Source organism: Lolium perenne, chromosome 6 (genome assembly GCF_019359855.2).
Source record: "Lolium perenne isolate Kyuss_39 chromosome 6, Kyuss_2.0, whole genome shotgun sequence".
NCBI classification, from domain to species: Eukaryota; Viridiplantae; Streptophyta; class Magnoliopsida; order Poales; family Poaceae; genus Lolium; species Lolium perenne.
In genome coordinates, this window is record NC_067249.2 from 13,390,724 (window position 1) to 13,415,339 (window position 24,616).

General features: G+C 45.3%; 1 protein-coding gene and 1 long non-coding RNA gene across 2 annotated transcripts; both read left to right on the forward strand.

Annotated features, from left to right (window-relative positions):
• Positions 1 to 9,783: 9,783 nt before the first annotated feature.
• Positions 9,784 to 12,078, forward strand: LOC127310769 (uncharacterized). The gene is made up of 10 exons (XM_071822017.1): positions 9,784 to 9,853; positions 9,915 to 9,991; positions 10,594 to 10,608; positions 10,961 to 11,038; positions 11,100 to 11,247; positions 11,330 to 11,369; positions 11,503 to 11,570; positions 11,661 to 11,735; positions 11,822 to 11,877; positions 11,975 to 12,078. Exons 1-10 carry the CDS (start codon positions 9,784 to 9,786, stop codon positions 12,062 to 12,064), a joined length of 717 nt encoding a protein of 238 aa, XP_071678118.1. The 3' UTR covers positions 12,065 to 12,078.
• A 104-nt stretch (positions 12,079 to 12,182) lies between these two features.
• On the forward strand, positions 12,183 to 13,643 carry LOC127310519 (uncharacterized). Its single transcript, XR_011747573.1, has 2 exons — positions 12,183 to 12,557; positions 13,220 to 13,643. It is a non-coding gene; the product is annotated as an uncharacterized lncRNA (long non-coding RNA).
• Positions 13,644 to 24,616: the final 10,973 nt, after the last annotated feature.

Below are 24,616 nucleotides of genomic sequence, written 5' to 3' on the forward strand. Positions count from 1 at the left end.
TGGTAATATTACTGTCTATAAAGCTCGACTTGTCGCAAAGGGTTTCCGACAAATTCAAGGAGTTGACTACGATGAGACTTTCTCACCTGTAGCGAAGCTAAAATCTGTGAGGATTTTGTTAGCAATAGCTGCATTTTTCGATTATGAGATTTGGCAGATGGATGTCAAAACGGCATTCCTTAATGGAGACATTGAGGAAGAGTTGTATATGGTACAACCCAATGGTTTTGTTGATCCTAAAAATGCTGACAAAGTATGCAAACTTCAGCGTTCAATCTATGGACTGAAGCAAGCATCAAGAAGTTGGAACCGACGCTTTGATAAGGTGATCAAAGACTTCGGGTTTATACAGTGTCATGGAGAGGCCTGTATTTACAAGAAAGTGAGTGGGAGCTCTGTAGCATTCCTGATATTATATGTAGATGACATATTATTGATCGGGAATGATATAGAACTATTAAGCAGTGTTAAAGGTTATTTGAATAATAGTTTTTCAATGAAAGACCTTGGTGAAGCATCGTATATATTAGGCATCAAGATTTATAGAGATAGATCAAGACGCCTAATAGGGCTATCACAGAGTACATATCTGGACAAGATTCTAAAGAAGTTTAGAATGGACGAAAGTAAGAAAGGGTTCTTACCTATGTTACTGTGCAAGGTATTGAGTAAAACTCAAGGACCGGCTACGGCAGAAGAAAGAGAAAGGATGAGTAATATCCCCTATGCCTCGGCAGTAGGATATATCATGTATGCCATGCTATGTACTAGACCGGATATAGCACATGCTGTTAGTTTGACTAGCAGATATCAAAGTGATCCAGGAATGGAACACTGGACAGCGGTCAAGAATATCCTGAAGTACTTGAAAAGAACTAAGGATATGTTTCTTTGTTATGGAGGTGACCAAGAGCTCGTTGTAAACGGTTACACCGATGCAAGTTGGAACACCGATCCCGATGACTCTAAGTCACAATGCTGGTACGTGTTTATATTGAATGGTGCTGCGATAGCTGGGCAAGCTCGAAGCGATTGCACGGTGGCGAAGTCTTCAACAGAATCAGAGTACATAGCGGCTTCGTAGGCTTCATCGAAGCGGTATGGATGAAGAGGTTCATTGTAGAGCTCGGTGTGGTTCCTAGTGCATTGGACCCATTAATCATTTACTGTGATAACATGGGTGCCATCGCCAATGCACAAGAGCCAAGGTCACACAAGAGGCTGAAGCATATCAAGCTGCGTTACCACTCGATTCGCGAGTACATCGAAGATGGAGAAGTAAAGATTTGCAAAGTACACACTGATCTGAATGTAGCAGATCCGTTGACTAAAGCTCTCCCTAGGGCAAAGCATGACCAACACCAGAATGCCATGGGTGTTAGGTATATTACAATGTAATCTAGATTATTGACTCTAGTGCAAGTGGGAGACTGAAGTAGATATGCCCTAGAGGCAATAATAAAGTGGTTATTATTTATATCTTTATGTTTATGATAAATGTTTATATATCATGCTAGAATTGTATTAACCGAAACATTAGTACATGTGTGATATGTAGACAAACAAGAAGTCCCTAGTATGCCTCTTAAACTAGCTTGTTGATTAATGGATGATTAGTTTCATAATCATGAACATTGGATGTTATTAATAACAAGGTTATGTCATTATATGAATGATGTAATGGACACACCCAATTAAGCGTAGCATAAGATCTCGTCATTAAGTTATTTGCTATAAGCTTTCGATACATAGTTACCTAGTCCTTATGACCATGAGATCATGTAAATCACTTATACCGGAAAGGTACTTTGATTACACCAAACACCACTGCGTAAATGGGTGGCTATAAAGGTGGGATTAAGTATCCGGAAAGTATGAGTTGAGGCATATGGATCAACAGTGGGATTTGTCCATCCCGATGACGGATAGATATACTCTGGGCCCTCTCGGTGGAATGTCGTCTAATGTCTTGCAAGCATATGAATGAGTTCATAAGAGACCACATACCACGGTACGAGTAAAGAGTACTTGTCAGGAGACGAGGTTGAACAAGGTATAGAGTGATACCGAAGATCAAACCTCGGACAAGTAAAATATCGCGAGACAAAGGGAATTGGTATTATATGTGAATGGTTCATTCGATCACTGAAGTCATCGTTGAATATGTGGGAGCCATTATGGATCTCCAGATCCCGCTATTGGTTATTGGTCGGAGTGAGTACTCAACCATGTCCGCATAGTTCACGAACCGTAGGGTGACACACTTAAAGTTGGATGTTGAAATGGTAGTACTTGAATATGGAATGGAGTTCGAATATTTGTTCGGAGTCCCGGATGAGATCCCGGACATCACGAGGAGTTCCGGAATGGTCCGGAGAATAAGATTCATATATAGGATGTCATTTTATGTGAATTAAAATGTCGCGGAAGGTTCTATGGAAGGTTCTAGAAGGTTCTAGAAAAGTCCGGAAGAAACCACCAAGGAAGGTGGAGTCCACATGGGACTCCACCTCCATGGCCGGCCAACCCTAGTGGGGGAGGAGTCCCAAGTGGACTCCCCCTTAGGGGGCCGGCCACCCCCCCACATGGGAGGTGGAAACCCCACCTTTGGTGGGAGTCCTAGTTGGGCTAGGTTTCCCCCTCTTATGGAAGGTTTTTGGTTCGGGTCTTATTCGAAGACTTGGACACCAACACTTGGGGATCCACCTATATAATGAGGGGCCAAGGGAGGGGGCCGGCCACCCCAAGACCACAAGCTGGCCGCCCCCCTTGAAGTGGCCGGCCACCCCCTCCCAAACCCTAGCCGCCCCCCTCTCCTCCATATCTCCCGCGTAGCTTAGCGAAGCTCCGCCGGACTTCTCCACCGCCACCGACACCACGCCGTCGTGCTGTCGGATTCAAGAGGAGCTACTACTTCCGCTGCCCGCTGGAACAGGAGGTGGACGTCGTCTTCATCAACAACCGAACGTGTGACCGAGTACGGAGGTGCTGCCCGTTCGTGGCGCCGGAACCGATCGTGATCAAGATCTTCTACGCGCTTTTGCAAGCGGCAAGTGATCGTCTACCGCAGCAACAAGAGCCTCCTCTTGTAGGCTTTGGAATCTCTTCAAGGGTGAGACTCGATACCCCCTCGTTGCTACCGTCTTCTAGATTGCATCTTGGCTTGGATTGCGTGTTCGCGGTAGGAAAATTTTTGTTTTCTATGCAACGTTATCCTACAGAGGGATCACACGGGAGGAGACGAAGGGAGAGCAGTCACGGGGCCCCACTTATTTATGGTGTCTATCCTTTTTCTGGTGATGTTGATCAAGCAGTGGTTGTCGGCGCAACGCAGGGGGGTGCGAGCGAGAAAGGCCGAGAATGAGAGAGATGTTTTTTTAGAGGGACAGCCGAACGATCCTGAAGGACCCAGATTTCCAATACGCATCAGAGCGCAGTTTACAGCAGGACACAAAATATGGAGGAAATTACGTCTAAATCCCTAAGATTTACATGGTAGACCCCAGGCTGAAAGCAAGAAATGCGATCGGGTCCTTAACAGCCACCGTCCGGATTGATCCTCGTCGCAGCCGGGGACGAACCACTTGGCGCGACCAAATCGCCATGGCTACAGAGCCTGCACACCATGGCCTACGAGCTGAGCTAGAAACAACCTGCCAAAACCGGCAGCCAACGGAGGTGGATAATTGGAGAGAGAGAGAGAGAGAGTTGATGCCTCTCTCTTGACAAAGAAGATGGCTAGGAGTTTGCCTACCTAGCGTACGTGACTTGTGCTCACTGAAGTGTGGGACCTCACGCATGGGAACCACACGTAAGTGACAGACTTGTTGCTCTAATAACTCGGGTGATTATTATACTGTATTAGTACATAGTTTCCTATGGATCCTTCTTAGTCACCCCTAAATGAAGCTCTTGAGAGGGTTGATGACCCACAAGTATAGGGGGTGTATCGTAGTATCTTCGATAAGTAAGAATGTCGATCCCAACGAGGAGCAGAAGGTGTTGACAAGCAGTTTTGATGAAGGATTCACTGTAAATGCTCACAGACAAGTATTCAGGGGGTTTTGATGTAACAGATGAATAAAGTACAAGTAAGTAAAATGCGAGAGAAATAATTGCAGCGAGTGGCCCAATCCTTTTTAGCACAAAGGACAAGCCTGGTTGTTTACTTATAATGACCAAACGTTCTCGAGGACACACGGGATTTTAGTCTAGTGCTTTCGCTACATACAGCTGATTAATCTTCATTGTTTTGATAAGTGTTGTGTGGGTGAACCTATGCTAATGTACCGCCCTTCCTAGGACTAATACATACTTGTGATTATACCCCTTGCAAGCATCCGCAACTACAAGAGAGTAATTAAGATAAATCTAACCACAGCCTTAAACTCTGAGATCCTGCGATCCCTCCTGCATCGATATACCAACGGGGGCTCAGGTTTCTGTCACTCCGGCAACCCCGCAATTGGCAAACGAGTACAAGATGTATTCCCCTAGGCCCATAAATGGTGAAGTGTCATGTAGTCGACGTTCACATGACACCACTAGAAGAATAACACCACAACTTAAATATCATACCATTGAATATTACTCAACCATAGTTCACTACTAACAGTTAGACTTCACCCATGCCCTCAAGAACTAAACGAACTACTCACGAGACATCATATGGAACATGATCAGAGGTGATATGATGATGAATAACAATCTGAACATAAACCTTGGTTCAATGGTTTCACTCAATAGCATCGACAACAAGTAGAAATCAACACCGGGAGAGTTTCCCCTATCAAACAATCAAGATCAAACCCAAATTGCTACAGCGGTGACGAGGTGCTGCGGTGGAGATGGCGGTGATGATGATGAAGATGATGGTGATGGCGATGGAGATGATGTCCAGCTCGATGGCGGTGACGATGGCGTCGATTTCCCCCTCCGGGAGGGAATTTCCCCGGCGGATTCCTGCCCGCCGGAGAGCTCTTTTCTCTCTGGTGTTCTCCGCCCCGCAGAGGCGGCTGTGGCTCTCCGCGACGTACCTTCTGGAGCTTAGGTTTTCGGGACGAAGGGTTTCGCGAAGAAAAGGAGGCGAAAGGGGCTATGGGGCCCCCACACCACAAGGTGGCGCGGCCAGGCCATGGGCCGCGCCGCCCTATGGTCTGGGCCCACCTTGGGTCCAGCTGGCTCCCCCTTCTGGCTTCCTTCGTCATCTGGAAAAATAGGATTTTTGGTATAATTTCCTTCCGCAGTTGATCTTCCGAAATATTGCGTTCTGACGGTGCTTTTTCTAGCGGAATCCTGGCTCCGGTGCTCGATCCTCCAATAATCTTGAAATATGCAAAATAGATGAAATAACATAAGTATTGTGTCCCAATATGAAATATATCAATGAATAACAACAAATTATGATATAAAATAGTGATGCAAATTGGACGTATCAAGGGTTTTTGAAATTTCCATGTTTGAAACCAAAAACCACTTCTCTTCATGCTTGACTTCACAAGACAGAGTTTAGGGTTATGGGGTAGATACATGATTTTTCTGGTTTGAGTATGTCTAGACCTTGTTTATCAACTTGAATGCTTACTATATGACAGAGGAAGACTATGTGCTTTGGTTTTTCATTTTTTGATTTTTTTGAATTTTTATACCAATTTGAATCTTGGTCAAACCTATGGTTCAACCAAGATTTAAACAAGTTAAAAACATGAGTATGAAAAACTAAGCCTCTAACCATTTTAGTCGCACCAAAATGAAGCTCTTGGGAGGGTTTTTGAAATTTCCATGTTTGAAACCAAAAATCACTTCTCTTCATATGCTTGACTTCATAAGACAGAGTTTAGGGTTAGGGGGTAGATACATGATTTTTCTGGTTTGAATATGTCTAGACCTTGTTTATCAACTTAATTGAATGCTTACTATATGACATAAGAAGACTATGTGCATTGGTTTTTCATTTTTTTTTGAATTTTATGCCCATTGATACGTCTCCAACGTATCGATAATTTCTTATGTTCCATGCCACATTATTGATGTTATCTACATGTTTTATGCACACTTTATGTCATATTCGTGCATTTTCTGGAACTAACCTATTAACAAGATGCCGAAGTGCCGATTCTTTGTTTTCATTGCTTTTTGGTTTCAGAAATCCTAGTAACGAAATATTCTCGGAATTGGACGAAATCAACGCCCAGGGTCCTATTTTGCCACGAAGCTTCCAGAAGTCCGAAGAAGAGACGAAGAGGGGCCACGAGGGGGCCACACCCTAGGGCGGCGCGGCCCCCCCTTGGCCGCGCGGCCCTGTGGTGTGGGGCCCTCGTGCCGCCTCTTGACCTGCCCTTCCGCCTACAAATAGCCTCCGTTGCGAAACCCCAAGTACAGAGAGCCACGATACGGAAAACCTTCCAGAGACGCCGCCGCCGCCGATCCCATCTCGGGGGATCCAGGAGATCACCTCCGGCACCCTGCCGGAGAGGGGATTCATCTCCCGGAGGACTCTACGCCGCCATGGTCGCCTCCGGAGTGATGTGTGAGTAGTCTACCCCTGGACTATGGGTCCATAGCAGTAGCTAGATGGTTGTCTTCTCCCCATTGTGCTATCATTGTCGGATCTTGTGAGCTGCCTAACATGATCAAGATCATCTATCTGTAATTCTATATGTTGCGTTTGTTGGGATCCAATGAATAGAGAATACTTGTTATGTTGATTATCAAAGTTATATCTATGTGTTGTTTATGATCTTGCATGCTCTCCGTTACTAGTAGATGCTCTGGCCAAGTAGATGCTTGTAACTCCAAGAGGGAGTATTTATGCTCGATAGTGGGTTCATGCCTGCATTGACACCAGGACGTGTGAGAAAGTTCTAAGGTTGTGTTGTGCTGTTGCCACTAGGGATAAAACATTGATGCTATGTCTAAGGATGTAGTTGTTGATTACATTACGCACCATACTTAATGCAATTGTCTGTTGCTTTGCAACTTAATACTGGAGGGGGTTCGGATGATAACCTGAAGGTGGACTTTTTAGGCATAGATGCAGTTGGATGGCGGTCTATGTACTTTGTCGTAATGCCCAATTAAATCTCACTATACTCATCATGATATGTATGTGCATGGTCATGCCCTCTTTATTTGTCAATTGCCCAACTGTAATTTGTTCACCCAAGATGCTGTTTATCTTATGGGAGAGACACCTCTAGTGAACTGTGGACCCCGGTCCAATTCTCTTTACTGAAATACAATCTACTGCAATATTGTTCTACTGTTTTCTGCAAACAATCATCTTCCACACAATACGGTTAATCCTTTGTTACAGCAAGCCGGTGAGATTGACAACCTCACTGTTTCGTTGGGGCAAAGTACTTTGGTTGTGTTGTGCAGGTTCCACGTTGGCGCCGGAATCCCTGGTGTTGCGCCGCACTACATCCCGCCGCTATCAACCTTCAACGTGCTTCTTGGCTCCTACTGGTTCGATAACCTTGGTTTCATACTGAGGGAAACTTGCCGCTGTACGCATCACACCTTCCTCTTGGGGTTCCCAACGGACGCGTGTTGAACGCGTATCAAGCAGCTTTTTCTGGCGCCGTTGCCGGGGAGATCAAGACACGCTGCAAGGGGAGTCTCCACTTCTCAATCTCTTTACTTTGTTTTTGTCTTGCTTAGTTTTATTTACTACTTTGTTTGCTGCACTAAATCAAAATACAAAAAAAATTAGTTGCTAGTTTTACTTTACTTGCTATCTTGTTTGCTATATCAAAAACACAAAAAAATTAGTTTACTTGCATTTACTTTATCTAGTTTGCTTTATTTACTGTTGCTAAAATGGCCAACCCTGAAAATACTAAGTTGTGTGACTTCACAACCACAAATAATGATTTCTTATGCACACCTATTGCTCCACCTGCTACTACAGCAGAATTCTTTGAAATTAAACCTGCTTTACTGAATCTTGTTATGCGAGAGCAATTTTCTGGTGTTAGTTCTGATGATGCTGCTGCCCATCTCAATAATTTTGTTGAATTATGTGAAATGCAAAAGTATAAAGATGTAGATGGTGACATTATAAAATTAAAATTGTTCCCTTTCTCATTAAGAGGAAGAGCTAAACATTGGTTGCTATCTCTGCCTAAGAATAGTATTGATTCATGGACTAAATGCAAGTATGCTTTTATTGGTAGATATTATCCCCCTGATAAAATTATATCTTTGAGGAGTAGCATAATGAATTTTAAACAATTAGATACTGAACATGTTGCTCAAGCTTGGGAAAGAATGAAATCTCTGGTTAAAAATTGCCCAACCCATGGACTGACTACTTGGATGATCATCCAAACCTTCTATGCAGGACTAAATTTTTCTTCGCGGAATTTATTGGATTCAGCTGCTGGAGGTACCTTTATGTCCATCACTCTTGGTGAAGCAACAAAGCTTCTCGATAATATGATGATCAATTACTCTGAATGGCACACGGAAAGAGCTCCACAAGGTAAGAAGGTAAATTCTGTCGAAGAAACCTCTTCCTTGAGTGATAAGATTGATGCTATTATGTCTATGATTGTGAATGATAGGACTAATATTGATCCTAATAATGTTCCGTTAGCTTCATTGGTTGCACAAGAAGAACATGTTGATGTAAACTTCATTAAAAATAATAATTTCAACAACAATGCTTACCGGAACAATTCTAGTAACAACTATAGGCCATATCCTTATAATAATGGCAACGGCTATGGTAATTCTTATGGGAATTCTTACAATAATAATAGGAACACACCCCCTGGATTTGAAGCCATGCTTAAAGAATTTATTAGTACACAAACTGCTTTTAACAAATCTGTTGAAGAAAAGCTTGGGAAAATTGATATACTTGCTTCTAAAGTCGATAGTCTTGCTGCTGATGTTGATCTTTTGAAATTGAAAGTTATGCCTAATGAGAATCATCATAATAAAATTATTACTACAGCAAATGCCATCCAAGTTAGAATTAATGAGAATATAAGATTAATGGCTGAACTGCGTGCTAGGTGGGATAGAGAAGAAAATGAAAAACTAGCTAACACTACAAGAAATCTGCCATAATATGACGTTTTTTTTATGACTGGAAATCAAAATGTCATAGCTTTATGACGTTCCTAGATTTGACCGTCGTTGGCTATTGAAGGGGGGCAAAACCTTAGAAAATAGTGACGTTCTGAGGAAAAAACGTCGTTAGCTGCTTAAACGAAAACGTCATAATCTAACCGGGATGGATTACGACGTTCTAGTGCAGCCTATTGCGACGAAACAAGATCGTCGTTAGGCTTTTCGCGTAATTGAGGCTGTGAGTTGGCTGCCATGTCATCACTTTTACTCAGACATTTGGGACCTACCTCGTATCAATTTTCGCCTACGTGGCCTATTTTTTCGTCTCCCGCCTCAATCACATCGCTGAAAGTTTGTATTGGGCGTATAAGAGAAGAGGGAAGTTTTCATCGAGCGGGATATGTGCGCGCCGAATCGAAATTTTCAGATCCCATCGCGACTGACTTAACCCTAATTCCCCTTTCGTTCCCCGCCGCCACCCATCGCCAAACCAACTCCACTGCCAGCTCCACGCCTCCGCGGACCTCCAGGAGGACATCCACGCCGCCGCCCGCTGCATCGACCCGACGGCGACGCCCCCGCCGAGCTCGACAGCGCCACCCGCGGCGACGAGGCCGCGGCCAAGCCGCTCCTCTCCCCGCCCACTTCCCGGTTCTCTTTTGGCTTCGGCTAGGGCGCATGCGAGGGTCGGCGGCGGTCGCGATGGCGTCCGACGGGCGCGTGGAGCGGATCGCCTCCACCATCCGCGTCATCCCCGACTTCCCCAAGCCAGGTGGGTCCCCTCCCCCCCCCCACTCTACAACCCTAGGCTGTTCGCTTGCCCGCTCGCTTAGGTCCGATCTGGTCGGTGCTCACTGGCGGCGGCGGCGGGTTGCGATCTATGTCGGGAGTCCCTGTAGCAGCATACATGGTTTCGTTCTGTCACTGTCCTACCCACCAGGGTTTCGCAGAGACAGAGTAGCTGCGGGTCGACGCTGGTGTGGTGTATTGACTTGGATAAAGGGCAGTAGTAGATGTAAGCTAAATCGTACTGCTGCTAGTACCGAATTATTTTCTATCATCGGGTGTTGCCTTAGAAAATGAGGTGAATCGTGAAGTGCATAAGCGAGCATGGCCTAGTTCAAAAACTAGCTAAAGTGTGTCGCTGCATATTGCTGCTGTGGTAGATGGAGTAGCTAAGTAAAGGCCTGTACATTGTTGTGGCGAACCAGTATTCAGTACATGCAGGATGTGCCAATTGTCACTGCCACCAGAAGTAACTGCTTATACAGGCACCTAGGCAGACTAGTCCGGTTCTCTTTTGTAGAACAAACAAATAAATTGCCTCTGTAGGTTTAGACCACCTGCTGCTTATCATCATTGTTTCAGGCAGCGAATAAAACACTTAGTTGGTCGCTCATGAAATATTTTGGCTAGTCATGAAATATATAGTGTAGAAACTTTTAGAGGCAAGAATCTCTGCATTTTTTTGATGCTAGTTCTGACTTTTACTTAATTATGTTCTTACTGCAGTTTAGAGAACTGAGTGTATGCATTAACACGATAATTCTAAGTCAGCTGCGGTGCTTTTGCATGTTATCATTTCTGAATTGTAGATAGGTAGGCATGTGCCTTTTGCAAAACTGTTACTTGACACGCATATGCGAACCATGGTTATTGCTGTTGTTTATGCTGGAGATGTTATGCAGCCACCCAAATTTATGATTAATTGCAGATGTTATGTGTTCGTTCCTTTTGCGAATTGACATACTTGACCAAGCTTAGTTCTTTTTTCACTTATACTTTCCTCAGATTGTGTTGTAAATTTATTTTTCTTCAATTCAATTAACCAAGCATAATTATTCTATATTGACCAACATAACATTAATTGTACATGCAGGCTTTGATCCAACTTGACACGAAGGCGTCGAGCCGGGTTGATCTTAGATGGGCTCAAGGATGCCTGACAGCCTGCACCGTGACATCAACTAGTTGTTGATCGGCAGGCGCTATGCGCTCGCTCTGTTTTCAATGGGCAGCTTTGTGTACAAGATGTTATGTTGTATTTTGTACATATATTGCTTCCTTATGTTATCTTCCCTTGCTCACCATTCCAATTTTACTTGCAGACATTGGGCCTCCTGAGGAGCCATACACATGTCAGGAACTACAGCAGTCAGCTTTCAGGTTATTTACCTGAACAAATGCTATTTCGATTTTGACCACTGGTTCGCTACCAACATCTCTAATATCTTTGTACTCTCCGCAGGTCTTATTCCAGCTGGTCCCCAAAGCTCAAAGCTGACAAGGTAACTAGCTAACCATGTACTTAATTGTATTCCGTGGACTTCATTGTTTATTCTTGTAATTCCAGACGTTATAAGATGTTTTGACCTGTTGATACATGCACTAATGGCTAATGTTTGCTATTAAATTTGGTAGAAGGCACTATTACTTCCCAAATGCCTCTCCTTACCAACCCTGGAGTAGGTCATTTGCATCAGACAGTGGTAATGAAAGCAGACTTCTAGGTTATGTTTCAGAGCTGCAAAACTGCTTCTGGTGTTGCGCTAATTGAGTCTTGTTGTTTCTTCTTGTAGGAGAAAAGTTTGAAGCTGTTGTACCTTTCATGGGTGAATCTGTAACTGACGGAACTCTTGCTACCTTCTTAAAGAGTATGCTCTCCTCTCTCTCTCTCTGGGTGTGGGTCTGTTGTGCTGTGTGAAGCTCATTCATATTCTCCTGTTAACTCTTCATACAGAACCCGGTGATAGAGTTGAGGCTGATGAGGCCATAGCTCAGATTGAAACTGATAAGGTATTGCTGTCTCTTGATCACTTCTGATTCTCCTCTCTCTATATGTCAAAGTGAGTGCGTGTAGAATTAAACATACTTTTTTCCTTCTGTATTCCAGGTCACCATTGATGTTTCTAGTCCTGAAGCTGGTGTTCTTGAAAAGTATGGAACCCCAAACTGGCCCTTATGCAAAGTTTGTGTCTTTTGATTAAAAGATGTGATTAAACTTCAAATGTGGATTTCCAAGGATGAAGAACAATGTTTATTTGCTTATCTGGATACCAGTAACATTCTGTACCTTTTTCTACACTGGCAACGAATTCATGAGTTCTATTACAGGAACAGATTAGAGTATTACTAAAGCTAGGCTGTAGTTACTGATTTGCTTGTGCAAATCTTCTGATGATTATGCTTGTTCCTGAAGCATTTATTGGAGTACTCCAATTGGCACACCATCTTAGATAATGTTGTTCCATTGATGTAGTCTCATATTCAGAAAGTTAAACTTTTTTTTAAGTGCCACTTCTATCTGCACTAATATGCCACTTGTTAGTTCCAGTAAATTAATCAGGTATTGAAAGTTTAAGTATTGTACTACACGAGCAAAACTAATCACAAGGATGACAGCAGCTGGGCGACAACATCTCCCGCATCAGGGACAGCAAGAAGGTCTCCCAGGCATGGAGGACCGGACTCTTCGGGTATGCTTCCTCCCAACTATCTTGCAGTAGTCAATGCCAATCTTGCTTCGAGCTGCAATTTGCAATCTAAGCTTTAGTACTGAAATTGCTACCGATAATATTCATTATTCTAGTTCTAGAACAAAGTTTAATGTGTTTACAACCTCAGATCTTATTTGGTCAATTACCGTATATAGATATAAGATGTATCCATGGTAACAAAACGTATCCTAGTTTGATGATCTTTTTTGTATCTACAGTTTGCATTTACTTCTTTGAATTATGCTCTTCTAAATTCAAGTACTTTGTCTCATGGTAGGCTGGTAGCAATCGTGTTATGTGACTTGAGTGGATTTACTTCTTTGAATTATGCTCTTCTAAACTCAAGTACTTTGTCTCATGGTAGGCTGGTAGCAATGGTGTTCTGTGACATGAGTGGATTTCAATTCAGCTTACTCTAGGTATTCTTATTCTAGTTCAGGAGACTGACGTTGTATTCTGGTCTTCGCACTAGTATCATAGATGATGTGACAATAAGTATATGTCCTATACTGGAGTATTTTTTCTGGATTGTGTTGTGTTTTCTCCCGTCACTGTGTGTTTTGTGTGTTTTGTATCAGAATATTCAGACTGGCACTACAGACTGGCACTATACTGTTCACTTGCTGCTTGTTTACTTGCAGGATCACAGCGAGGCCGTCCCCAACGCTGCCGCACCTTCCCTGCTGCCGTCGACACTCCCTGCCCTCAACCCGGCCTCCGCTGCTCCCTGTGCTCGCCTCTCCGCTCTGGCCTGGGAGACCTGGTGCTCCAGATCAGGTGTGTGCGAGATGGGGATCAGGTATCTCCAGTCGATCGTGGGATCAGGTGTCTCCAGGAGAGCTCAGGTGATCTGGAACCTGAAGACAACTTGTGCAACATCATTTTCTAGCAAGATGCATGCTGGAGATCCTGAAGACAACTCTAGTGAAATTTTATGTTTATATTGTAATAACGAGCATGACTGAGTCTTATTGCTCCAAGTCACCGTGACAAAAGTTTTATGTTCATACTAATAATGAGCTTGACTGGTTCTTGTTGCTGCAATGTAATTGATTAATTTGCTAAGTTTTATGTTCATACTAATAATGAGCTTGACTGGTTCTTATTGACTCTCGGTCCAAAACTGTAATGGGTCCTAAAAAGGCCACGGCCCAATGAAAATTGGCCCAGGCCCAGTAAGTACAGCAGCTAAAAAGGCCGTTGAAAAAAAATAAGCTAAAAAGGCTGAGGTAATTAGGCCAGTTACGGGCCAAGGCCCAACAAAGCTGAAAAAAATAATCAGAACTAATGGGCTCAGCCCACATAAGGAGCTGAATGGACCGGGCTGAATTCAGATATTGACATTTCTAATTCGTCACAATTTTGCCACGTCGGATTGCCACGCTGGACTCGGGGGCAGGTGCCCATGACGTTTTGGGAACGTCATGCAGTCAGTGACATTTTAAAACGTCACAAAGCTCTACGACGTTTTCAAGTGAAACGTCTTAAGCACTCACTGCTGACTTCCAGCTTTCGACGTTTTGAAAGTCGTCACAATAACGTCACAAGTAGCCATTAGTGACGTTTCAGTGACACCTTTATTTTGTCAACTTATGGCAGATTTCTTGTAGTGTAAAGAGAAGAATATAGCTAAAGTTTGGACTATTACCACCACTAATAATGCTAATGCTACACATATTGCTGCACCTCCTACTATTAATAATAAAAGAATTGGTGTTAGCAATGTTTCCACTTCTAATGCAAAGCGCGAGAAACTGCCTGAAACTGCTAAAACTGCTGAAACTGCCTGTGATAAAGCTGCTGAAATTTTTTCCAACATTGGGGATGATGATCCCATTGCTTTAGATTATAATGGTTTGAATTTTGATGATTGCCACATCTCTGAAGTTATAAAGTTCTTGCAAAAACTTGCTAAAAGTCCTAATGCTAGTGCTATAAATTTGGCTTTCACACAACATATTACAAATGCTCTCATAAAAGCTAGAGAAGAGAAACTAGAGCGCGAAGCCTCTATTCCTAGAAAGCTAGAGGATGGTTGGGAGCCCATCATTAAGATAAAGGTTAAAGATTTTAATTGTAATGCTTTATGTGATCTTGGTGCAAGTATTTCCGTTATGCCTAAGAAAATTTATAATATGCTTGACTTGCCACCGCTGAAAAATTGTTATTTGGATGTTAATCTTGCTGATCATTCTACAAAGAAACCTTTGGGTAAAGTTGATAATGTTCGCATTACCGTTAACAATAACCTTGTCCCCGTTGATTTTGTTGTCTTGGATATTGAATGCAATGCATCTTGTCCCATTATATTGGGAAGACCTTTTCTTCGAACTGTTGGTGCTACCATTGATATGAAGGAAGGTAATATAAAATATCAATTTCCTCTCAAGAAAGGTATGGAACACTTCCCTAGAAAGAGATTGAAGTTACCCTTTGATTCTATTATGAGAACAAATTATGATGTTGACACTTCGTCTCTTGATAATACTTGATACACACTTTCTGCGCCTAGCTGAAAGGCGTTAAAGAAAAGCGCTTATGGGAGACAACCCATGTTTTTACCTACAGTATTTTGTTTTTATTTTGTGTCTTGGAAGTTGTTTACTACTGTAGCAACTTCTCCTTATCTTAGTTTAGTGTTTTGTTGTGCCAAGTAAAGCCGTTGATAGAAAAGTTCATACTAGATTTGGATTACTGCGCAGAAACAGATTTCTTTGCTGTCACGAATCTGGGCTGTTTTCCCCTGTAGGTAACTCAGAAAATTATGCCAATTTACGTGAGTGATCCTCAGATATGTATGCAACTTTCATTCAATTTGAGCATTTTCATTTGAGCAAGTTTGGTGCCATTTTAAAATTCGTCAATACGAACTGTTCTGTTTTGATAGATTCTGCCTTTTATTTCGCATTGCCTCTTTTGCTATGTTGGATGAATTTCTTTGATCCATTAATGTCCAGTAGCTTTATGCAATGTCCAGAAGTGTTAAGAATGATTGTGTCACCTCTGAATATGTTAATTTTTATTGTGCACTAACCCTCTAATGAGTTGTTCTAAGTTTGGTGTGGAGGAAGTTTTCAAGGATCAAGAGAGGAGTATGATGCAACATGATCAAGGAGAGTGAAAGCTCTAAGCTTGGGGATGCCCCGGTGGTTCACCCCTGCATATATCAAGAAGACTCAAGCGTCTAAGCTTGGGGATGCCCAAGGCATCCCCTTCTTCATCGACAACATTATCAGGTTCCTCCCCTGAAACTATATTTTTATTCCATCACATCTTATGTGCTTTGCTTGGAGCGTCGGTTTGTTTTTGTTTTTTTTGTTTTGTTTGAATAAAATGGATCATAGCATTCACTTTATGGGAGAGAAACACGCTCCGCTGTAGCATATGGACAAGTCTGTCCTTGGTTTCTACTCATAGTATTCATGGCGAAGTTTCTCCTTCGTTAAATTATTATATGGTTGGAATTGGAAAATGATACATGTAGTAATTGCTATTAATGTCTTGGGTAATGTGATACTTGGCAATTGTTGTGCTCATGATTAAGCTCTTGCATCATATGCTTTGCACCCATTAATGAAGAAATACATAGAGCATGCTAAAATTTGGTTTGCATATTTGGTTTCTCTAAGGTCTAGATAATTTCTAGTATTGAGTTTGAACAACAAGGAAGACGGTGTAGAGTCTTATAATGTTTTCAATATGTCTTTTATGTGAGTTTTGCTGCACCGGTTCATCCTTGTGTTTGTTTCAAATAAGCCTTGCTAGCCTAAACCTTGTATCGAGAGGGAATACTTCTCATGCATCCAAAATACTTGAGCCAACCACTATGCCATTTGTGTCCACCATACCTACCTACTACATGGTATTTTCCGCCATTCCAAAGTAAATTGCTTGAGTGCTACCTTTAAAATTCCATCATTCACCTTTGCAATATGTTGGGGGGATAACCCCCGGTATGCCAAAAGCATGCCAAACCGGATGGTTTGAGCCATCGAGATACCGGTTTAATTTTCTTACCGGAAAGTAAGATAGGAGTTTGGGCTAAGTGAAGCTAAGCCGGCATCCCCAAGGGGGTATGCCGGAACCCGGTAAAGAAGATACCGGACTGAAGGGCCTGTCGGCAGGACTGGTCAAAGATTCTCTTCAGAGCAAGAAGACAAGGATGAGCTAAGCAAAGTGGCTTTAATCAGAGCCCTGGCGCCAAAGAGAGGGATGACGCTAAAAGAAGCCGGAGGACATCAGCAGCCCTGATTAAAGAGGACCCCGGCGTCATCTATGATTAAAGTAGCTTTGTAAAGTAGTTTGTCCAGTCAAAGATGCCATTAGGGTTTCTTGTTCTATAAGCCACCCTCTCCCCTATATAAGGAGAGGGGGTACTGCCTCTTACAGGCGCGAGACCACGGAGAAGAGATTAGACGATAGAACTTGTAACCATGTTCAGATCAATGAAGCTAGCGATCTAGTGAAGAGTTCTTCCTCTTGTCTCTCTTCTTGTATACCGGCCTTTGGTTGTGTTCTTGAGGAAAGCATCCGGAAGTTCATCCCATCTAATCGCAAACCCTCCCCCGAATCCTCTAGCGTCCATTCGGCCCCAATCTAAGCCATCCTATGGCATCTGCTCGTTCACCACGATGACAGTTGGCGCCCACCGTGGGGCATGAAGTGGCGCTTGAAGGAGTTCACATTCGGGCGGGCGTCCTCGAGATCTCCGGCGAGCGTACGGTGTCCGCGCTTGTGCAGCGCATCTACGCCATGGACTTCATCAACGACAACGCGGGCTGCTTCGCCAACGGCGGCATCTTCCCCAAGAACGGCCGCATCATCGAGTTTGGCAGCCACCACGTCTACCTCGGCACCGTCCCTGTGCGCCAGCGCCTCTCGCCGGTGCTGGTGGCACCGGACCCGCCAAGATGGCTCTGTGCTCGCCGCGCCGCCGGCAGCGTCGAGGTAATGATGACCGGCGTGGTTGGTGCAGGAAAAGAAGCTGTGGGTGAAGGTGCTGGTCGTGCGGTTTCGACCCGTGCGGCCAAGCCACCGCTGGAGCGCGACGCAGGCGCAGCGGGAGCGTCATCTGCGCCACCGGAAACACCGCTTCAAGCGGCGATGAACGTCCTCGCCACCCCCATCGCGCAGAACGTCGATCCGGCAGCAGCTCAAAGTGAATCGAGGCGCAGCGCCAAAAGGTGCTCGAGAGCGGCAAGGACATCATCCGGGCACAGCGCGAGCTGAACCTTACCCTACGTGAGTACAACGCTGCCCATGGCTTTGCTTCTGTTAGCGCGCATGCTGCTAGGATGCCGGAAAACCGGCTAAAAGCTCGCAACCTAGATCAGGATTTGCGCAGAGAGATTCATGCTGGCAAGAGTACCTCTGCATCTGTTAGCATCGTGGAAAAGCCTAAGTATAGCAGCCCGGATAAAACTATAAAAGCTGCTAAGGCTGCAGTAGAGCTGTGTGAATCGCTTTCCGGAGATGCTTTGGCAAAACAGCAAGAGCGTGTTAGAGAGCTGCTGGAAACTATTGAGCAGCAAAATGCTGAGCAGCTGGCTAAGCTGAACAAGGCTGCGGCCTCAAAATCCGCGCGTTTGACAAGGAATGCCGGAAGCAAGTCCCATGGGCAGGCGTCGTCCCCCCATCCGGACAGAAGAAGAGAAAAAGAAATGAACGCATAGCAGATGACTGTGTACGATCCGGTTCTTGCCGGAAAGCAACAAGCCGGGCAACATGATGCCGGTAGAAAAAGCCAAGGGGCAGAACGAGGCTACGCCAGAGGAGGTTATGCCGGAAACAATCATGCCGGTAGATATGAGACCGGGCAAAATTATCGAGCTGCAAGGGCAGCATACGATGAGGAGGAAATAGATCCCCCGAGGTACCGGCAGGCAAGGGCCGCGGTACCGGAATGTTATGATGAGGCTGATTCTGCAAGACCGGTAGCTTTCCGGAACCCATTGGGAGAGCGCCTGGGAGAGAGATACTTACCTGAACGGGATGCGAGGCACCGTCTGGATAGAGTGTATTTGTCAGAAATGATCGAGGAGGAAGGTCCTCCAGGCCCAAAGTGCTTCGGCCCAAGGATCATGAAAGAAAAACCACCAGTTCACAACTTTATGTTGCCCCGTGACACAAAAACATACGATGGCACCACGAAGCCGGAAGACTGGCTCGCTGATTACGTGACCGCGGTATACGTCGCGGGCGGTGGAGGAACCGTAGCAGGAGGAGGAAATCGGCGTTGGGCCGTGAGGATCATACCATCATTTTTGGTTGTACCGGCAAGAATCTGGCTAAACAACTTGCCGGCAGGAAGCATAAATGGCTGGCTGGATTTTGAGGAGGCTTTTGTGAGCAATTTCAGCAGCACCTATCAAAGGCCAAACAGGCCGCAGCAACTCGCTCTGTGCGTACAGCGCCCGAACGAAACAGACCGGGACTATTTGGCCCGGTGGAACACTACAAGGAACTCCTGTGAAGGGGTAATCGAGGCACAGGCCATTGCTTGGTTTAGCAGTGGGTGCAGAAGAGGTTCACTGTTGTAGCAAAAGTTGCAGCGGAACATGCCGACAACATTGGCAGAGATGATACGTGTGGCAGATAGCTATGCGTTGGGAGACCCAACGCAGCCGGCAGTGCAACCTGAGCCGGAACAGCTGCGCCACGAACAACACCGGGATAACCGGAATAACAAAAGAAGAGAAGATTTTCCGGATCGAAGGTACGGTCCGCAGCAAGTTGCTGCTGTGCAGGAAAACTCTGAGGCCAACGGCAGTCAGAGGCAAAGAACCGGATCGCAGCCGTGGGCGGGTCCTAAGAAACAATGGGTGGAAAAGAAACCCTGGGTCCAGAAAAGAAACTGGCAGGAACCCGCAAAATACACCATGGAAGCTGCCATGGATCAGCCATGCCGGTGGCACACACCGAATCCGGCACACCCGTCAAACCACCTGACGAAGGATTGTACCTGGACCAAGTACTTGATGCAAAAGGGAACGGTGAAAGATGCACAGCCACCACAAGACATGCCGCGGCAACAACAGCTACCGCCACCACCGCCACTTACCGGGGCAAACGCCTTACCGGTGCCGCCAAACCGGCAGCAGTACCAGCAAGTTAACCGGGTGGAGCAAAATGATGATCAACCACCTCCACCGGCACCTTTAGGCCGGAATGTTTACGAGGGTCCGGATATGTGCTGTGTTGTCTTTGTCACTGAGCCAACAGACAGGCAAAGTGTACACCGCCGCTCCATGGAAGTCAACGCCGTGATGCCGGCAGTCCCCAAGTACATGCTGTGGTCAAATCAGGAAATTACCTGGTCATTTAAGGATCACCCTAAGATCATGCCGAATCCGGGTGGATACGCTCTTGTTGTGGACCCAATCATGAAGGGGCCACAAACTCGAGTAAAGTTCAGCAAGGTGCTGATAGACAACGGCAGCAGCATAAACATCATGTACAAGCACACCATGCGTACGCTGGGCATAACAGAAAACATGCTTCAGCCAACGCGTACAACGTTCCAAGGAATCGTTCCGGGCTTGTCCTGCGCCCCGATAGGAAAAGTTCGGGTGGACGTAGCATTTGGAGGACGTGACAATTGCCGGGTTGAAAATGTTGAGTTTGAGGTGGTGGATCTAGACAGTCCTTACCATGCGTTGTTGGGAAGACCAACATTGGCAGCTTTCATGGCCACAACTCATACGGCTTACCTCAAGATGAAGATGCCGGCACCTCGTGGACCCTTAACTGTGGTGGGGAACTACAAAGTCTCACTGGAAACTGCATCTGCCGGATCGAACCTAGCGGAATCGCTGGTGATCGCGGAGGAAAAGAAGAGGATGCAAACAGCGGTTGCGCTAGCTCAGTCCTCACAGTTGAGCTTAGCGGCAATGAGCGGAAACTTGGGCTCACCGGCATTCAAGCCAACGAACGAAACAAAGGACATTGTGCTGGATCCGGCCTACCCAGAGCGCACCGTTCGCATCGGTGCCGGACTCGATCAAGCATAGGAAAGCGCGCTCGTCAGCTTCCTCCGTGAGAATCGGAATATCTTTGCCTGGTCAACTGATGATTTGGTAGGTGTTCCGAGGGAGCTGGCTGAGCACTCTTTAAATGTCCGGAAAGATGCCAAGCCGGTGCGGCAACCCTTGCGCCGGTTTGCTGAAGACAGGAGGAAGATTATTGGAGAAGAGGTAACCAAACTGCTTGTTGCCGGATTCATTGTGGAGGTCACGCACACAGAGTGGCTGGCCAATCCGGTAATGGCCGAAAAGAAAAAAGATGAGAACCTGGAGGCAAAAGCTCCGAAGGTGTGGCGCATGTGCATCGACTACACCAACCTAAACAAGGCTTGCCCAAGAGACCCTTTTCCTTTGCCACGGATCGATCAAGTGATTGATTCAACTGCTGGGTGTGAGTTGTTGTCCTTCCTGGATGCCTATTCCGGTTTCCACCAGATTCCCTTGAAAAAGGAAGATCAAATAAAAACTGCGTTCATTACCCCGCACGGGGCTTATTGCTATGTTACTATGCCTTTTGGTTTGCGCAACGCTGGTGCAACGTACCAGCGCTGTATGCAAAAATGCTTGTTTGATCAGGTTGGAAAGAATGTGCAAGTCTATGTAGACGACATTGTAATAAAAACTAAGGTAAAGAACACCTTAATCGATGACATCCGGCAAACATTCGATAACCTAAGACGGTTCCGGATGAAACTCAATCCGGCAAAATGCACCTTTGGTGTCCCTGCTGGCAAGCTGCTCGGTTTCCTGGTGTCAAGCCGGGGCATAGAAGTCAATCCGGTAAAAATCCGGGCGATAGAAAGAATGACTGTCCCTCGAGAGCTAAAAGATGTGCAAAAGTTTACCGGAAGCTTGGCATCGCTAATCCGGTTCGTAAGCAGGTTGGGAGAAAAAGCTCTGCCACTCTATGCTCTGATGAAAAAATCCGACAAGTTCGTCTGGACCCCTCAGGCAGACGCAGCGTTTAAGGAACTGAAAACAATGCTAGCCACAGCACCTATATTGGCTTCACCTCTAGAGAGAGAGCCTATGCTATTATACATAGCGGCAACAAACCGGGTTGTGAGCGTAGTGGTTGTAGTTGAAAGAGAAGAGGAAGGAAAAACCGTCCAGAGGCCGGTATACTACCTGAGCGAGGTGCTCTCCCTCTCAAAACAAAACTACCCTCATTTCCAAAAGATGACTTATGGCGTGTACATGGCCGCCACAAAACTCAAGCACTACTTTGAAGAGCACCCTATGAAGGTGGTGAGTGAAGCACCAATCTCTGATATCATGTGCAACAAGGATGCTAGCGGAAGGATTGCAAAATGGGCAATCCAGATATCACTGTACGTACCAGCGTACGAAAGAAGGGATGCCATAAAATCACAGGCTTTGGCTGATTTCCTCGTTGATTGGGCGGAAATGCAATACAAACCGCCAGATCAGAGAATAGAATACTGGAAAATGCACTTTGATGGATCCAAGCTCAAAGAGGGTCTAGGCGCCGGTGTGGTGCTTACCTCGCCAAAAGGAGATCACCTCCGGTATGTCTTGCAAGTACATTTTAGGGCATCAAATAATGTCGCTGAATATGAAGCTTTGATCCATGGGCTTAAGGTCGCAAAAGAAATCGGTGCACACCGGATCATTTGCTATGGAGATTCAGATCTTGTGGTACAACAGTGTTCCGGGGATTGGGATGCAAAAGATGCCAACATGGCCTCGTACCGGTTTCACGTGCAAAAGATTGCCGGATTCTTTGAAGGGTGTGAGTTTCACCATGTGCCGCGCGCAGAAAATGAAGCTGCGGATGCGTTGTCCAAGCTGGGCTCATCCAGGCAAGAAATTCCTCTCGGAATAGCTCTAGCTCACTTAAGAGCACCGTCGATCAAACCAAGCCCGGAATCGGAATCAATTTTTGTACCGGAATCGCATGTAGTACCCATGGATATTGATGAAGGAAACCAGGGGACTGCACCGGTAAACTCGGGGACTGCTCCGGCAAGCTCGGGGACTGCTGTACCCATACCGGAAGAAATGATGCTGGTAGATAGCATGGAGATAGATGCACCGGTGTTTTTGGTTCGAGAGACACCGTCATGGGTTAAACCTATTAAGGAATTCCTGATCAACGGCACCTTGCCGGATGACGAGAATGAGTCAAGGAGAATACAAAGAAGGTCCAAAGCATATACATTCATCAATGGTGAGGTGTACAAGAGAAGCGTTACCGGTGTCCTTCAAAGATGTGTGGAACCGGAAGAAGGGAAAGAGATGCTTGAGGAAATTCACCAAGGAGAATGTGGGCATCATGCCTCGTCAAGGGCGCTGGTAGCAAAAGTATTCCGGCATGGGTTTTATTGGCCCACTGCTTTGGAAAACGCTGAGGATTTGGTAAGAAAATGCAACGGGTGCCAGAGGTACGCCAAGCAAAATCATACCCCAGCGTCCGGTTTAAAAACAATACCGTTAACATGGCCGTTTGCTGTTTGGTGCCTCGATATGGTTGGCCCATTCAAAACTGCAAGGAGCAGCATGACTCACATCTTAGTCATGGTGGACAAATTCACCAAATGGCTAGAAGTAAAACCTATCGCAAAGTGTGATGGGCATACAGCGGTAAAATTCTTGAAAGATGTCATTTTGCGGTATGGATACCCGCACAGCATCATCACTGACAATGGAACCAACTTTGCTCAAGGTGAGTTCAAAAGGTTCTGTGAGGACAACAACATCCGGTTGGATTTGTGCTCAGTGGCACACCCACAAGGCAATGGCCAAGTGGAAAGAATGAACGCTTTGGTACTTTCCGGTATCAAACCTAGACCCATTGATGCAGTGGAAAAGTCACCGGGATGTTGGCTCGATGAGCTACCATCGGTACTGTGGAGTATAAGAACAACTCCAAACCGGTCTACCGGATATACTCCATTCTTCATGGTTTATGGAGCAGAAGCGGTCATACCAACTGACATCATTCATGATTCACCAAGGGTACAGCTCTATACTGAGCAAGAGGTCAAAGAGGCCAGAGAAAACGATGTGGACTTGCTAGAAGAAGCAAGAGAGCTGGCTTTGGCAAGAACAGCCATTTACCAGCAAAACCTCAGATGCTATCATAACCGGAAGGTTAACCCGAGAGTTTTCCGGGAAGGAGATCTTGTGCTTCGCCTAGTGCAGCGCACTGAAGGCCGGCATAAGCTTTTGCCACCATGGGAAGGTCCCTTCATTGTAAGCAAGGTGCTTCACAATGATGCATATTACCTGATCGATGCACAGGAGTGGAAAAAAGGAAAGGCGGACAGGTCCGGAGAGGAGAGCAAGCGTCCATGGAACGTAGCTCTGTTGCGTCCTTTCTACTCTTGAAGTTGTGGTGTAAGAAGTTCCTTTTTGTACCTTACATGCTATGAATAAAAGATGCCGGAACCTTGAATGAATCTCGGGGACTACCCCAATAAGGTTGCATGTAACTTGTTTATTTTTTTCAGTTTACCGGTTGCTTATTGAATGTTTTTTCTTTCCGGTTTAGTAGTGTGCTAAATCCTACCGGAGTCTTCGACTCTGCTGCTGTCCGCAAACCGGCTTCATGGCAAGCAAGATAAACCGGTAGGAGATAAGCACATGAACTGCGAAGAGGGAGAGCAGGAAAGAACAATCCGGAAAATTTAACTAACCCCGGTTTAACCGGTTTTTTGCAAAATTTCGAAGTTATTTCTAAGTTCAAGAAAATGCTTGTTTGGTGAAAGAACCTTGTGCTCATACGCCAAAGAACGCCCAGAGAAGGCAGGCAGAGCCAAGGCAAAAGAACCAAGTGTGCATCAAATTGGATGCGGAAACAATTTGGAAATCTTTGCAGTGCAGGATAAAAGCAAAACCATGAGCAAATATGATAAGGCAAACATAAGATAATTAACACCGGTATAACATACCGGCGTGAACTGTTGTGCAACAACCAAAAGGAGACTTAAAGTTTTACATCATAAGCCCCGGCATACCGGGGCAGAATTTAACAGAACATTGTCTTAAGGCACG